The sequence below is a fragment of the Mesoplodon mirus genome (assembly GCF_964341445.2).
Source record: "Mesoplodon mirus genome assembly, chromosome: 8".
Lineage (NCBI taxonomy): Eukaryota > Metazoa > Chordata > Mammalia > Artiodactyla > Ziphiidae > Mesoplodon > Mesoplodon mirus.
The window spans coordinates 102,029,528-102,046,878 of record NC_138984.1 but is presented as its reverse complement, the minus strand read 5'-3'; the positions used below and the strand labels follow the sequence as shown (position 1 = coordinate 102,046,878).

At 38.6% G+C, this 17,351-nt stretch overlaps 1 protein-coding gene across 2 annotated transcripts in view; it reads left to right on the top strand.

The window, feature by feature from the left end:
* CNTNAP5 (contactin associated protein family member 5) overlaps positions 1 to 17,351 on the top strand; it is a gene marked incomplete at its 5' end in the record, with an annotated part of 904,555 nt that overhangs the window by 754,882 nt on the left and 132,322 nt on the right. For both annotated transcript variants that reach the window (XM_082630066.1, XM_082630065.1), the window contains 3 exons: positions 3,435 to 3,562; positions 3,716 to 3,886; positions 12,925 to 13,143. In XM_082630066.1, coding sequence (XP_082486192.1) covers positions 3,435 to 3,562; positions 3,716 to 3,886; positions 12,925 to 13,143 — 518 coding nt within the window. The remainder of the gene's footprint in view (positions 1 to 3,434; positions 3,563 to 3,715; positions 3,887 to 12,924; positions 13,144 to 17,351) is intronic.

The window sequence follows — 17,351 nt, the reverse complement described above, 5'->3', positions numbered from 1 at the left end:
ATGCTTTTCCACTACAGCACAATCATTTTTGTACTTATAAAGTACATAAGCACCCTTTGCCTTTAGGAAGAGTCTTGTATATTGTTCCAAAGGAAGACAAAGTCTATAAAGTGTTTGCCCTTGAGAAGACAAGTTCATACAAAAGCCAAAGGAAAACAATTTCGTGTGTAGAACATCAACTCTACAGCTGCAGTTTGTATCATTTTTTATGCCACCCCCATTAATCTACCCATTACTACTTTGAAATGTTTGAATCAGCCTTGTTGCTCACACATTGAATTAAATCCAAACACTATTCTCACTGTGATGCTAAGAGCATGAATGAACTTGCAAAGTCCCTTGATGCCCAGGTGGCCTGTAGGCTGAACACAGCCCTCACCTGTGTTTCATTGGTCAGTTTTATTGCAGTGTTGATTCCCACCATACTTTTCTTTTTTTTTAAGAATTTAAATCCATTTCTAAGATTTGAAAAATTGAGAAGTTTTATGTTGATATTCCAGTCTGGCCCACTGGTCCTACATTCATGAAGAGCATAATTACCTGTTAGGAATAAATGACTATCACTGTCTCCTATAGACAGAACACTACTTCCTCCCAGTCTTCCTCTTGTTCTTTCTCTCTCTCTCTCTTTCCCCATGACACTGAAGCTGTGTGTCATGTCCCATTTATCACCTAACACAAAGCTGGTTTCATTCATTTTTATTACTTTCCTGGCCCCTGTAGGCATTTGAGTTTTTTTCTACCACATTAAACAACTTTGGAGAGATTTTTAGATTTTATATAAAAAGTATTTTTGGTAATATGCTCTGCATCATCAAACTAAATATGAAGTTCTTTTTCTCTGTTATTTGGAAGAGATTTTTATTCTTGGAGCAATTTTGTATATTCCAATACTTTGGCGCCAGGACATCAAATTGATACAGACAAGATGCCATAGTGTATGAGGGAGACAGTGGTTGGCACTGAGGGACAGACTTCAGAATCTACCATTTTCACCTTGAAAATGAAAGAAGAATTGGGGAGAAAGAAAATCCTATAGTAATGTAGAGTTTCTACAGGAGTTTGGTCTTTATTCCACTTTGGTTACTTGAAACTTGCTTTGCAATGTCTGCTTGAAAAAATATTAGAACATGAAGATTCTAATTTTATTCTGTGTATATGTGACATTCATAGATGTGCTTTCAAATAGACACAAGAATCTTATTCCAGATCCTTTGATTGGCCTCTTAAATACAGGTACTCAAATTACAGACAATGGATAGTGCATTTCTTTACATTTTGGGTGAATAGACCTGTAAGGGTATATGTACAAGTGAATATTTGATTTGTTTATAACCAAGATGAGTTAGTGCGTTTTTCTACAGATCTCAGGAGTTGTATGTCTAATCTTAACATTTAATTTTCCACAATGTTCTGTGTAGTGTGGAGACCTCCAAGACAGAATCATAGCTCGATGTATGAAAAGATAAATTGACTTGTCTGAGGCTGCAGTGATTCAGGGACAAAAATGAGAACTCAAATGACTGTTAACACTACTATTTTTGAGCATTTACCATAGATCAGGCACCGTGACTATATCATATCATTTACTTCTCTCTATAACTCTGTGATATAGGCATTACCTCCATTTTTCAACTGAGGATACTGTGGAATCTCAGAAATAAAATAATTTGCCCAAGCTAATTATGGTGGAAACTGGGGATCCGGGATTTCAGAACAAATCTGTGTGCTTCTAAATCTATGTCCTTAAAGCACTTCATCACACTACTTGGACCTTGCCATGCATCCTTAATTCATAACTTGACACATTATTTTCTTTGTCTTTAGACTCAGAGCTGTAAATAATATGCAAAGGATGCTGAGATATAACATTGATTTTGAGTGTTTTTTTTTTGTTTTTTTGTTTTTTTTTTTTTGTGGTACGCGGGCCTCTCACTGCTGTGGCCTCTCCCGTTGCAGAGCACAGGCTCCGGCCGCGCAGGCTCAGCGGCCATGGCTCACGGGTCCAGCTGCTCCACGGCATGTGGGATCTTCCCGGACCGGGGCACGAACCCGTGTCCCCTGCATCGGCAGGCGGACTCTCAACCACTGCACCACCAGGGAAGCCCTTGAGTGTTTTTTGAGTGTGGTGTTGATGTCTTTGTGTCTACAGAGAGAGAACCAATATGAATTAGCTCCTCTGTGTTCTCATAAACAAATTGCTACATCATATACCTTGCCTTGATTGTTGTGGCTTGGTGCTGTGTCTCCCAGTTCTCAGGAACAAACAAGATGATGCATCCTGTGCTTACCTGAGGCTGTGTGGCTGGACAGTCCAACCCACCCATGTGCAACTATCAGACTGCCTTATATAATTCAGTTCAGCTCAGATTAACATATATTTATGGCATACTTGTTAAGTTTAGGGTTGAAATAGACACCAAGTGACTAGACCCCTGCCCCTTCTGCCCTGTGGCCATAGACAAGTTATCTCATATCTCTTAGCCTCAGTTTCCTCATTTGTGATGGAAATAATGGTACCCACTGCATAGGTGTGTTACTTTTCCCCTAGTACATTTCTGGCTCAAAATCACTGCATATTCATTCAATGTCAGTTTCTTACCTACATTTCCTTTTTACTCTCAGTAAAATGGTGTGTCCTTACCATGAGTCCAAAAACACAACTCAAAAAAAGAGAGATGCAAGAGGGCAGAGATATGGGGATATATGTATATGTATAGCTTATTCACTTTGTTATAAAGCAGAAACTAACATACCATTGTAAAGCAATTATACTCCAATAAAGATGTTAAAAAAAAAAGGGAAACATGAATAGCTTAACCCCATTCATTTTTAACTTTCTTGTCAAAGGATGACTAGTCAGTTTCCTAGTTGCATAATTAACAGAGACAAAGCCAGAGTCATTAACAATAAAGATCTCTAAAACATAGAAAAAAGTAAAAAGCAACAAACCACCTAGAGTTAAAAGGTGATAAGAAACATCCTAAACTGATTAAAACCTGTTGGCAGGTGGCTGAAACAAGTCCTTGGAGTGATTTTAAATGGCTTTATGATGCTTATTTCAAGTTAAGTTACTGAGATAGCCGATCTCTTTATGGAGAGAGGTAACGTTTCATGTTCCATCAGCACTGCATTGGGCAGGTGGGGTGCTGTGAGCTACAAAAAGCAGCAGCAAGCTCTGTAAACTATCTGCTTTTCTGGAAAGACTTAAGGAAGATGTAAAATGCTCTTGTTTTTGGAAGCTGGCCATGGGTTTTGTAATTGGCATCCCAGACTTTCATGCATACCTATGAGATGAAAGGCCCTCTGTTATTCCCCTGCTGCCCCAACCCTGCAGCAACCAGCAAAATCACTTTTGAAAAGAGGAGGCTTGTTAAAGAATCCCTAGATTATCCACATTTTCTCCTCTCTTTTCTTAAATTTATGTTTTGCAGGACAAATGATACTGGCTTTCTTTCCTTCAAAGACCACTTGCCTGTCACTCAGATAGTTATCACTGATACCAACAGATCAAACTCAGAAGCTGCTTGGAGAATTGGTCCCTTGCGTTGCTATGGTGACCGTGAGTACTAAATTGAAAGAAGATTTCTCTCTGTCTTACATAAGCACAAGATGTTTTATTCCCTTATCCTTTTTCCCTGCAGCGTCCCCCAGTGCTTTCCTGTACCCCATTCAAAAACAATGAACCATACTCAGGATTTTTTTTCGTTTGCAGGACACTTCTGGAATGCGGTATCATTTTATACAGAAGCCTCTTACCTCCACTTTCCTACCTTCCATGCAGAATTCAGTGCTGACATTTCCTTCTTTTTTAAAACCACGGCTTTATCTGGAGTTTTCCTAGAAAACCTTGGCATTAAAGACTTCATCCGACTTGAAATAAGCTGTAAGTGTTCTCATTTATGAATTTAATATAACTGGTCAACAGAAGTTTTAATCTTATCTTTGCCACCAACAACTAGTGGATTATTTAGATTATCAAATGAATCTCCCTGGGCCTCTGTCAAATTAACAATGATAATTTCTAGTTCCTTCTTATGTTTTTTGTTTTATTATTATTTATCAGTGTTTAAAGAGTCATTCTCTCTTCAAACTAGTGCATTTCCAAAATTCCCATAATTTATTTACAGTGTCTTTTATCTGATCCATGGGCATTTATTACCTATTCTTTTTTTTTTTTTTTTTTTTTTGCCGTACGCAGGCCTCTCACCGCTGTGGCCTCTCCCGCCGCGGAGCACAGGCTCCGGACATGCAGGCCTAGCGGCCACGGTCCCAGCCACTCCGCGGCATGTGGGATCTTCCTGGACCGGGGCACGAACCCACGTCCCCTGCATCGGCAGGCGGACTCTCAACCACTGCACCACCAGGGAAGCCCTTACCTGTTCTTTTAAGCTTCCACACCACGGAACTTTTTCATTGCAATTTCTATGGAAAGCTGAAAACATTAGTATTCTGCATTCTATTTATACTTGAAGTGAAATTTTTGTTGTACTTTTTCTCTGCAAGTAATTTCTTGACTTATTTCCCATCACCAGGAGTATGTGACTGACCAATCAGAATTTCCATCATTTCTCTACTACTTCACCATGAATAGGGGTGTATCTAGTGAGTTAGGTGTCAGGACATGGATCATTTTTTTTTAACATCCCATCTCCTATATACAAGTTATATTAAGAAATAATCATAAAGTTAAAGGAAAAGTAATACAAATGCAGATGGGGAAGTGTTCTGTTAATAAACTTTTATTTGTAATCATGCCAATAAAAATATTCCAGTACAAAAAAGAAACACAATACAATAAAGAATTTTAATCTCATTCATTCATTTTTTATATAAAAGGGAAAATACCTACATACTGGTCTTTTCAAGTAATAGTAGTGACATTAAAAGTTTTGTTCCTGGGCCTCCCTGGTGGCGCAAGTGGTTGAGAGTCCGCCTGCCGATGCAGGGGATACGGGTTCGTGCCCCGGTCTGGGAGGATCCCATATGCCGCGGAGCGGCTGGGCCCGTGAGCCATGGCCGCTGGGCCTGCGCGTCCGGAGCCTGTGCTCCGCAACGGGGGAGGCCACAACAGTGAGAGGCCCGCATACCGCAAAAAAGAAAAAAAAAAAAAAAAAAAAAAAAAAAAAAAAAAGTTTTGTTCCTTAGACTTGACTTATGCAAATTTGTGAGTGAGTTCATCAGAATTGATTTTCTTTTTATGTCCATGTTCAAAGAGAGTATAATCAGATTTGTCCGTTTATCTTCTCTCTTACTGATCAAAGGATACTTTTTATTAACTTTAAATTTAAAATGTTTTTCACATTAAGCAATAGATATAAACATTTTAGGAAAGATTTTAAACATAAGGCTAAGTTTGATAGAGATTCATAAAAATCCCATTTTACAATAAATTCCAGAAATTGCTATTATCTCTATGTATTTTTTTTCATGATCAATGTTAGCCACTTTCAAATAACTCTGAAATAAAAAAAAAACCACTAAAATATTTTTATTAGAAAATTCATCATGGGTTACTATTCTACTTGGTAAAACCTTACAGAGTTCCTAAGGTTTTAGAGTTGCTTAAGCTCTCTTTGGGCGCAATTTGTGTTCACAGCCCCTGTGGTACTATATATTCCTTGTTTCAACAGTAGATCTAAGTTAAACAATGATAGCACAGTAACTGTAAAAATGGGAAATCAGAAATTGAGCTCTTATTCTTAAAAAACAAACACATATATGAGTCTTCATGTTCAGGAGCCAATGGTACGTCAGGAGTTCTCTATATTAGCTTCCCTCTTGAATATAATATGTGGTAGGAAATAAAATGTACTATTTGAAGCTTACACCCACATTATTAAAAATTAATACTAACATCAACATTTGTTACAACTTAAACCTACAAAAGTTCCCCCCCCCCGGTGGAGGAATGTTTCATTGCTGATATTATTTAGAATTACTGGTGTGTGGCAATAATAAAAAACAGATCTACTTTTAGTTGCTTTTGGTAGTTTTCTGATTCTCTGCATTCAGTATACCCAATTCTTTCTTATACACAAGGTGGACTGCTCCCACCATCTTGCCCTTATTAAAGCTGTGACCATGAAGACTTATGCTTTTCATTAGGTGCCTCATTTACCTGGTTTTAAATGCATGTTTTTTATTATTTGATTGTGGCAATTGACCATATTACAATAATAATGTGACAGCATGAAATACCCTTGAAAACCTAAGTAATAATGTCTTAGCAACAGAAACTTGGAAATTTGAGAGCTCCAGAAAAAGAGACAAAAGTACTGGCTGGAGGAGATGGCTGAAGTACATGTACAGGTCTCCTGCAGAGCACAGAGCAGCTAAGTGTTTCTTCTGCAGCTACAGCCCAATACAAAGAAAGGCATCTCTTTAACTGATAGTTGTAATCTCCTTTTACTCCAATGATTTAGACTACTAATGACAGAAAGCTCTTGTGGCTTTAGTGTGAAATAAGATCCCTCATAGCTACCTTGGCCAGGCTTTAAATATGTGGAGTTGAGTGCCAGCCATTTCATAATATGGATATAATAACCTCAATGTAAATTTAATAACAATCAGGCCCTAAGGCCTTTCGATTCATTAAAGCAGCAGCAAATGTCATGACATATTATCACAAGGTAATGAGTGATGATTTCATGTTAATTATATTTCAGTGTCCAATTTGTTTGTACTTCCTCATACTATATTTTGTCCTTTGGGTTGCACAAAAATGTTTTCAGTGCAAGGGGTATTAAATCTGATAAAAATTTAAAATCCATTGATGTCATTGTTCAGTGCACACTTTTTCACCAGATCAGAGAATTTGTATTTTTTGAAAGAGAAAGATTTTATATAAACTTGTTTAAAGTACGAGGCCTCAAAATTTTCAAAATATTTTGTTTTATTATTATTATTTAAAAGGAAAAACAAACAAACAAATGGGGCTTATCTTGCATTTCTTACTAACAGTGGCACTCAACCTATGTCTTTTACACAGATGGAATTTTCACCCTAAAGTGTTCATAGTAAGATTCCTCTACAGATCAGCTTCTTAGAAAGAAAATGGCCTTCACATAAATGTAGTAGATTTCTCAAGTAGATCTCTTCCTCATCCCCAAGGAGTAGTCCTCTGTAACTATCCGAACAGAAGTTTTCAAAATTGATGTATCCGAATTGTTGGACAGGGAACAAGAAGTTTACCTAAAATTTTCAATTTATTTCTTTCTGGATCACTTCCAACTAAGACATTTGAATTTTGTAGCTTTAAGATTAGTCCATATTCTATGAAAGGCAAGATGTTTCATTATGTCCTCAAGTCTTAATGGATTTGTTTCAAATGAGACTGAGAAAAAAATAGCTATTTTGACAATTAGCTCACAATGGCTGTGCAGGTTGAAATAGATATTTTGGAGTGGATGGGGGATCAGAAGGAAATGGCTGTTGAGGTCAGTATGGCATAGCGGAAAGAGACTACTGGTTAGAACCCAATGTGGATTCTAATTTATTTTTCTCTAACTCTAATTGTGAGCAAGTTCCTCACCCCTTCAGTGCTTATTTATGAAAATGGAATTGTTGATGCCCATATGTCAATCAGATGCATTTGGCTGCAATTAAGAGAAAATTCAATCTTAACTGGTAGACACAAGGATGGGAATTTATTGGTACCAAGACACGTGACCAAGTCCGGAATTGGTGGGGCACTTTATTTCTGGTCGGATGCAGGAGTTTAACAAATGTTAGCAGTGGTCTAATTTATTTCTCTCCCTGTTCTGAATTCTGAATCTCTACTTTCGTCAAGGCTATCTTTCCCTCAAGAAGGAGCCACATTTCAGCTGGTGGGAAAGCACTTCTTTGCCAGCTGTCCACACAATCCTCCTGATATGTAACTCCTCTGACTACCTAGGAACAAATGCCTCTAGACAGGGAAGTAAAGATTTCAGACTGCTTTTTGCCAGAGCCCAGCCTTATCCCTTGGGTGGTAGGGGCAGCTAGCTGACCTTAAAGCCTGTAGGGGAAAAAAAAATCATTTTCACTTCTAAAAGTCTGAGTTATTGGATGAGAACCATGTGATAAAAGACAGAATAACAAGAGGAAAAACAAACAGAAGTTTATTAACATGTATACCTCATGTAGGGATGGGAGATACCCAGAGGAAATGAGTGACTCAACAAGGTGACTTAGACCTCCAGTTCATATGACATATTAAAAAGAGAACAATAAATTTTTGGAGAAATAATAGGATAAAGGAAAGCTGTTTTAGGCTTCGGAAGTAGAGATAAAGGCTAGTTAGTCAAGTTTGTTATGTAGATTCTTCTGGTGGCATCTCGAGGCTGATAGGGTCTAACGTTGTCTCCAGGTGATTAATGTTTGTCCTCTTAGTAGAGAGGGGAGGAGGGATGGAGGAACAACTAAATCTATATCTATACCTCTATATCTATATCTATATCCTCATCTATATCTATATATTCTAGAAGTTTGAGTTCTGACTTTCAAATGTATCATATCAATAATATTACCAACTGTGATGGTAACTTGAAGATACAATCCTCAGATCCTCAAGAATAGGAAAGATTAATTCTAATAATAATTATATTTATACTAAATGGTTGAGTACTCTAATTAGACATAGTACTGAATGTTTTATATTCATTATTTAATTTTGTTTTCAAATAATCTCATCTATAATCATCAAGATATTGCATTATGATTTTCATGTTCAACTCACAGTCCAATATGCAGATGAGGAAGGTGAGCCTTGAGAGGGTAAATAACACACCCAACATCACCCAGTAAGATTCAGAATCCAGGATTCAATTCTTTGCTCATTTGAACAACTCCCTGTTCTGCTTTGCAAAACTGTTTCAAGAGCCAAGAAGGTGAGAAAATAGCATGATTTTCCTCCATGTTTTGAGGCATAGGACATTCAGCAGGTCTTTACAACTTAATGTAAAACTGTGTGTGCTTTTTTTCTGGAATAGGAGCCACAGTTGTCATCAGCTCCTCCAAGAGTCCATGTCTCCAAAAATGTTTAACAATATTTCATTTATTCTCACTCTACAGATGAATACGTGGGAAGTCAGAGAGGTTAGGAGACTACATTAAGGCCTTGCATCTCTTCTTTATTCCATTATGGTTCCTGAGACATCTCACATGCCTGACCTGTGTAGAGCTGAGAACACAGAGATGGTGTCACAGTTTGAGGAAGGAAGAACATTGTACAGGAGACTTAGAAGGCATCTTCTCATCTCCTAGGACCACTTGGTGTACAATCTCTCATGCTTGTGGCAGGTTCCTCCACTTGACATGCTCCTTCTTGGTCAGTCTTCTCAAAAGTACACCATGAGCTCATTTTGTTTCATTCATCTCTGCTTAGCACAGGCCCTGGCTGGGTAAAAACCCACAAAAAGACTCCAGTGACTCCTTTGCTTTGTCTTGAACCATAGGGTGTAAATGATAAGGGAGGATATTTGTCAGACAGTTGGAAGGAGAAGATGGTAAATTCATGATAGAGGTAATGCTGCCACTGGGCCTCCAGCTTTCCCATTTAGAACCACTGAGCTATGCCCATCCCCCCAGCAAATGAGATCTAGTTGACGTTGGCCTCAGGTGTCCTGTCCACCAAGTCACTAGCCAGTGTTGGAAGTATCACCATGTACTTACATTTATTTTCATTCAGTTTTTTCCAGGCACCCATATTATATCTAGCTTTGACTGCTGGGTAGGGACTGCATAGGTTTTGGGGATGGTGGTTTTCTCATAGGACAAGTGGGTTAAAAAGTGAGCTCCAGGGCTTCCCTGGTGGCGCAGTGTTTGAGAGTCCGCCTGCCGATGCAGGGGACACGGGTTCGTGCCCCGGTCCGGGAAGATCCCACATGCCGTGGTGCGGCTGGGCCCATGAGCCATGGCTGCTGAGCCTGTGCGTCCGGAACCTGTGCTTTGCAACGGGAGAGGCCACAGCAGTGAGAGGCCCGTGTACCGCAAAAAAAAAAAAAAAAAAAAAAAGTGAGCTCCAGAGACACATCACCTGGACTTAAATCCTGACTCTGCCCCCTCTGGGTTGGAGTGGCTTCTCAGCTATCTGTGGGTCAGTTCCCTCCTCTGTAAAATATTACCTTTCTCATATGATTATAGGGAGTTGATTCATGAAGAATGCTTAGCAGAGTACCTGGGTCATGGTAAGTGCTCAATAAATGTTAACTATTATTATTGCATTTCACTGATTCTCCCCTAGTTCTAGGAGGAGTGAGTTGAACATAGTAGGTTTTTAATAGTGACTTGAATAAAGTTAAATAATAATAATTTTAGAAGGTTTTTAAGGAACCTAACACCTTGGTATAAAACTAAGAAAAAAAATTAAAGAAAATTACAAAATTACATTTAGTGTGTGCAGGGTAACATTTTAATGAATGAAATTTTAGTTTGATGGGAGCTTCCTGTACACAAGGCCCAATCCTAGGTTCTGGGTGTCCAATTCATCTATAGGTTGCAGACTAGCTGGGGAGACAGATCATAACCAGATCATTACACAACAGAGGGATAAATGCGGGGGCAGAGATAAGTGCAGACCAGAAACTAACAAGGAGGTAGTGGTGACAGGGGGTGGCAGGTCGTCACAGCAGTGGAGCAAGCCTTCCTTCCATAGGGATGTGCTGTCAGCGTGGAACTGGATATCCACAAGACCAGCTTTGCAGGAAGGCTTTTAGCAAAATCTTTAGCATTCCTCCCCTTCAACTTCAAGAGTCTTTACCTATGTTTTTAGAGAGAAATACATTTATGCTCAATATCTCAGTAATTGTTTATTTGGTCTCAAGATAAGCAGGGCTGCAAGGTAGCATTGGTGGCCTGATAAGAAACAAGCAATGGCTCAAAGGACCAACTTCACTCTTATTTAATCTTTCAATTGTTGAATCTGATTTGCTCCCTTCAATTCTGTTTCCATTAATGCATGGGTTTATGAGCCAAAGACAACTGACGTGGGTTGGTGAACCATGCCACGGTGATGATAATAACAATAGCTATCATTGTTGCGTACATCCTACATGCTAGGCACAGTTCTAAGAACTTTGTCAGGATGAATTTATAAACAACCTGACAATTAGGTATTGTTTTTATTCCCTTTTACAAAGGATAAAAGTAAGAGCTGACAAGCTCGAAAACTTACCTCAGGTCATGGGGGGTGCCAGAGTCCATGTCTCAAATCCCATTTGTAAAGCTTCTATCTTATTGCCTCTCTTTGCAGTCAGGGCTCACATTCACCAGGAAGCCAAACAATTCAAACTCTCTGCTACTTGAAATTCTGCATATTGGAGGCTTCTTATACCAAGTCTGGCTTTCTGTTGGGGTTTAAAGCCTGAGGAAGGAGTGGTCCAGGGTGATGACTGACCTTTGGTATTGCTGAATCTTCAGGTCTGCTAGTTGATGACCTTGTCAAAGAAATACACATGTCCTATCTCGGGTGTAAAGGAGGGGGGCCATCACAAGGTGCTGATATGGAGGGGAAGGTCTGGAATATGAAGGCTGCTGTTCCTGAGAGGGGACTGTCTTCCCCTCAACTTTAATTTATAATTTACCTCTCCACATCCTTCAGATTTAGAATTCTAACATAATAAAAGAAAATATAAGAAGATACACTAAAATTGAGAAAAAAGATGGCGATTATACTTTTGGAGTCAGATTCTACTTACTCTCTAGGCAACTTCAAGCAAATTATTTCATTTCTCTGAACTTTCACTTTCTCACCCATAAAATGGGCATAAAAGTAATATAAAAACTCTTTCTCATAGAGTTGCTTTGAGGCTTAAAATGAGAGAATCTATGGGCAGTGCTCCTCAGAGTGCATTGTATTGCTGTGCTGCTGCTACTTCTCTCTCTCTCTGTTAATGGTGATAACACCACCGTCACCATCCCCAACATCACCATGACCACCACCATCACCACTATCACCACCATCACCATCGCCACCATCCTCACTACTACCATCACCACAATCACCATCACCTTCACCACCATCACCATTATCACCACCATCAGCATCACCACCATTACCATCACCATCATCATCCCTATCACTACCATCATCATCATCACCACCACAACTATCACCATCATGACCACCACTATTATCTTCCTGTCATCATCATCATCAACATCATCATCATCACAGGTAGCATTTCCCCTGACTGGCTCTTTCCTGTCTTGTATGATAAGCAGATTGCTGTAGAAGGGCACAAAGGGTCATGGGAGGAGCCCTGCGTGGGGAGATGGGGGGATAGGGTTGTGTTTGTTCCCAGACACTGCCATTTGCAGTGATGGAGACAAGGCACTTAAAATTTCTGAGCCTCCTTTTAAAAAAAAGTCATAGGAATAGCATGAATTCTTGTATCATATGTATTGATGAAATAATACATTATAGAATAATAATATATATAATACACATAATAATATGTTTTATATATATATATATATATATATATATATATATGAAATACATTATTATAATATGCATAATGAATAATACCAAGCACTGGACTTTCCAGGGTGTGGTCTTCTCCTCGCAGGAGTGTAGCTGCTTAGCTAACCAAGTATCTATAGCTGTCCATGAGGACACAGTTGAAGTCAGAACAGATCCAGAAAACCCAGAACCTTGGAGCAGGTGCATTTTGTCAGATCAGCATCAGTGACTCTGGTCCCTATCCTGTTTCTTGAATTCTCACAATGAGAACCAAGTGGGACAAAAAAAGAGCTTGAGATTTAGTAGTTGATAGTTATTACCATTAATGGTAATTTTAATACTGCAGGGATTTCATCTGAAGGCCGCTCTACCTAGCTATTGATGTATGATCGTTTTTGTCATTCGTTCAGGGTATGCTTGTGCCCTAAATGCACTGACGACTCCCTTCAACTTTCTACCTGTTTCCTTTTTGGTTTCAGCTCCTTCCGAGATCACTTTTGCCATTGATGTTGGGAATGGCCCCATAGAGCTCATAGTCCAGTCCTCTTCTCCTCTGAATGACAACCAGTGGCATTATGTCCAGGCTGAGAGGAACCTCAAGGAGACCTCACTCCAGGTGGACAACCTCCCAAGGATTACCAGGGAGACCTCAGAGGAGGGCCATTTCCGGTTACAGCTCAACAGCCAGCTCTTTGTAGGTAGGTGACATCTTGAGGTGCCCTGTGTGCTAAAAACCCTACAAGACCACTGTGGAACCAGGCCCAAGGAAAATTCCTATTTTATTTTAGACCTGGGAAATGATTAAAATATTTCATAAGGCATTTATAATTATAAACGTAATTTCACAGATTCTTCCTTACTAGATTTATTAGCTACAACAATGGAAGATGATGTCATCGCTTAGCAAAATTTGAGGGGGTTTCAAACTCTATTTATATCTTTTCTCCTTGTACATATTATATCTTCAGATGTCCAGGAACCTCTATTACTTTTCATCCCTATCATCAAAACCTACTCTTAGAAAAAGAATGTATCAGCTATTTAAACCTTATTAGAAGTTGACTTTAAGTCAGTGGGCGACCATTCACCCTTCCTAGTGATACCTGACTCCTGATAATTATTGAGAACCATGTAATGAAATACGTTACAGCATCTCCAAGGGATTTAGGGCATCAGTAATATGGTGGTGGAGAGAGCTACTGATTTTTAAACTAGGAGCTTCTTTGATACTCCCTGAAATCACATCACTTAGATGGCTGCCTGATAACTTGCACAGAAAAAAGCCCTGGTCCCTAAGCAGACATCTCTCCACTGGTCATTTCCACCGTGAGACTCAGAATCAACCTTTAGATAAGTTGTTCCTCTGAACTGGCTGCCACTGCTGGCAGTAGGGCCTGGGAAGTCTCAAACATCATTCACTGAATCATTAATTCATTCCACAAGCAGTCAGTGAGCACCTAAAACAAATCAGACACCTTGTCAGGTGGTAGGAATTGAAAGATGACTTGTGCAATGAAACTTCTTTTCAAAGAGCTCACTCTGTGTGTGTGTGTGTGTGTGTGTGTGTGTGTGTATGTGCGTGCACACTGTGCGAGAGAGACAAAGAGGCAGAAAGAGAGAGGGAGAGAGAATTTAGCCACATTAGTCCAGGTAGGAAAGGTCCGCCTTATAGCTACAGTTTAGAAAGGATTTTTTGAAAGTAGGTTGAGCAGGGCTTATAAAGCTTTAAAGACAAAATAGAGCTGGAAATGTTAGTGATACTGTATTATTATCAAAACCAAGGCACTGCTCTTACAAAAAACTTGAAGTTCAGACAGTAGCATAAATTGGTTCCAAAATCTGCCAGTATACCCAGATTTACTTTTCTTTCCTTATGTATTTATTTTACCAACTCTTACACTACATAGCTTTACTGCTAGTAATGAAATGCCATCAGCAATCAATGGGTGTTTCTTACTTGCTTCCTTTAAGTTTGGGTCTGTTCAACTTTTAACTCTGAGGAAATCTGTCACTAAGAACACACCAGATAAAAGAAAAGTAACAGAATATGTAATCTCTCTTTCCAACAGGAATCATATTTCTTTCTTCATCTATCATGTTTTACCTATCCATCAGAAGCTAAGATATGAGTGATTAAAAATGTTTTTATGATGAAAAAGTACTCACTTAATTAACCTACATCAGTGATATGATTTAGTATTAAAATATTTTTTTTTAATTTATATTGATGTTTTCATTCCATTTAAACATCACCTTTTATTGCTCTGAATAAATTTGCTAGTCATCAATATTTAATGTCATTTTTGGTGTAATCAATTCAAGTAGTTTGCAATTTTCATAAATTATATTCCATGCCAAAGTTTAATTTATCTTCAGGCAGTACTGATGAATCTTTCTGGCTGAAAGGTGTATATAAAGATGGAATTTTTTAATCCCTTCATGCAAATTTCATGTAGTTATGAAATTATCATATGTGAATGATATGAATATGTGAATATGTGACAAACTTTGTGCAAGTCAAAAGGGAAAAGAGGCTGCTGTGTTTCCTTGTGGGTTTTTATCTCTAGATGTTTCTGTTAACTGATCACAAATGCAATGAGTAAGAGCATGTCTGTGGGTCTGAAGAGATACCTTGCTCTAGCTGTAGCCAAGGTCAGCTGCAGCAAGAGCACCTGCTTCTGGTATGTTTCTTCCCAATAGGCTCCATCTCAGATGGTACTCTGCTTTATTGAATTTGTCTTAATGTACTTGAAGAAGAAAAACATGCTGTTGGAGGCCATTTTAGTCTGTTGGTTTGAATTTTGTTGTTTAGTGTTCAACCAGTTTAAAAGTGGCAGGTGGCCCAAAAATTTGAAGTCCCAATATTTCCAGTTTTCATGACCCAGTGGTTTTTTTTTTTTTTTTTAAATGGCCTCTACTTACCTGGAGCAGCCAAAATGATGAATTGCATTCTCTATCATTCAGAAAATTTGAGTCACTGGATTTTTATATTTGCTAGGCAGAAAAAGATATTATTGTGGTGTGCTTTTTAATTTTTTTTAATTAAAGTATATTTGATTTACAATGTCATGTTAATTTCAGGTGTACAACAAAGGGATTCCGTATACGTATACATATACACATTCTTTCTCAGATTCTTTTCCCACATAGGTTATTGAGTATAGTTCCCTGTGCTATACAGTAGGTCCTTGTTCATTATCTATTTTTACTGGGATAGATTGATTGTGACAGTACTTAAATATTAATTTGGATATGTCTGTCTAGATACCTTTAACCTCTGAAGGATCTTTCAATCAAAACATAGCATCATTCAAGTATGGTAATCACTGGCATTGCTGCTGTGCTTGTGAGTGCTTGCTTCCTGAGTACCAGAAACAGGTTGAATTTTATAGAATGGATATATCTCTTAGCACTGCCCCTGTCATTGGAATGTGACAAGTTGAAGTGCTGATACCTGAGTCAATGCATGCTGGATTCCCAGAATCAATATTTTAACTTCAAGCTTTTATTTCCCTGATAGTTAGGGACAATCGCAACCATGCCATTTCACTGGTCGCATTTCTTGAATAGAGTAGTAGAAACTTCATAACACAGAGCTTCTGAAATGTGCACTGCAAGCTTGGGGTAGTTTCAGCTTTAAAACTCTTGGCAGTATCATCCCTTGCTTTGCTCTTCCTTACTAGCTTTTCAAGTCAATACGAGGAAAAGGCAAGAGACATCCAAGAACTAGCACTTATGGCTGAAAATGAAATGAAGAGATCTGGGTAAGAACTCCAGGTCAACTACCAACAGGCCATGGGACCCTGGTAGAAAAACAACTAGCCTAAGTGGATTCATTGTCTTTATTATTTACAGGATGAAACTGATGAGTCTGGTAACTGATCCCTTACAACTTGAGGGTGTCCCATCTCCATCTGTATATTAAGCATGACAAGCATCCTTATCCTCATGCCCATGTGGATGTAACAGCAAGGAAAATATCTCTTTGTCCCCAAATCTGACACCCGACCTTTCCAAATATGTTGCAATTATAGAATGGACATTTTGTAAAGCTGTGAGCCTGTGAGTCTAATTTTTGTGTTGCTTTACTTTCTTCTTATCTTTTTGGCCTTTGATGGACCTTTTTCTTTCTTTTTTCTTTTTTCTTTTTATTTTTTGGCTCAGCTGCTTTATTTGTGTCAAAATAAACTGAAGTAACTCCCACTTAGAACTCCTTGGGGAAAGTATTTCACTGACTTGGTAAATCATAAAGTTGAATCAATTTCCCCACTACCCACAGTGCTGCTCCTGCTTCCACACTGGTTGGGAATTATTATTACTATTTTCAGGTGAAGCGTGCCAAAGGCAAGGTCAGCAGTGAAACCAGGAAAGGTGGGTCTCATTTGCTCTCTGCCCTGACACTTCAGAAACTGCTAGAGTCTCTCTGTGGAATAGTCATTTATATTTACACTTGCGAGTGCCCCACAAGGATGGTTTTCCTGACACAGGCCAGCAGAGTTTTCTGTCTGGAAGATGTACTGTGTCTCAAAGCACAGGAGGAGATACACATCCTTTTCATATTAAGGAAGAACTGGAAAATCACCTTTTAGCATATTTGTTACATAAAACCATTGTGCATGGAGGATGTCAATGGTGAAACAAAAAGTAAAGAAATTGTCTTTTCAGCATCCTATACATTTCTGATGATAAGGTCTGATTTACCAACAAGTTTATTTTTTCAAAGTTAACTAATATGTCAAGTATACTTGAATCATCTTAGTAAAAAAAATTAGCTTAGTAAAAACATTAATACATGATTTCTGATATTCCCCATAGTAGTTAAATAAGAGAAAGTGTCCTGATTCGTTTAAGAAATTTTAGGAGACCTCAGAACACTAGTGGGCAAGTCCCGTGAATGCTTTGCTTC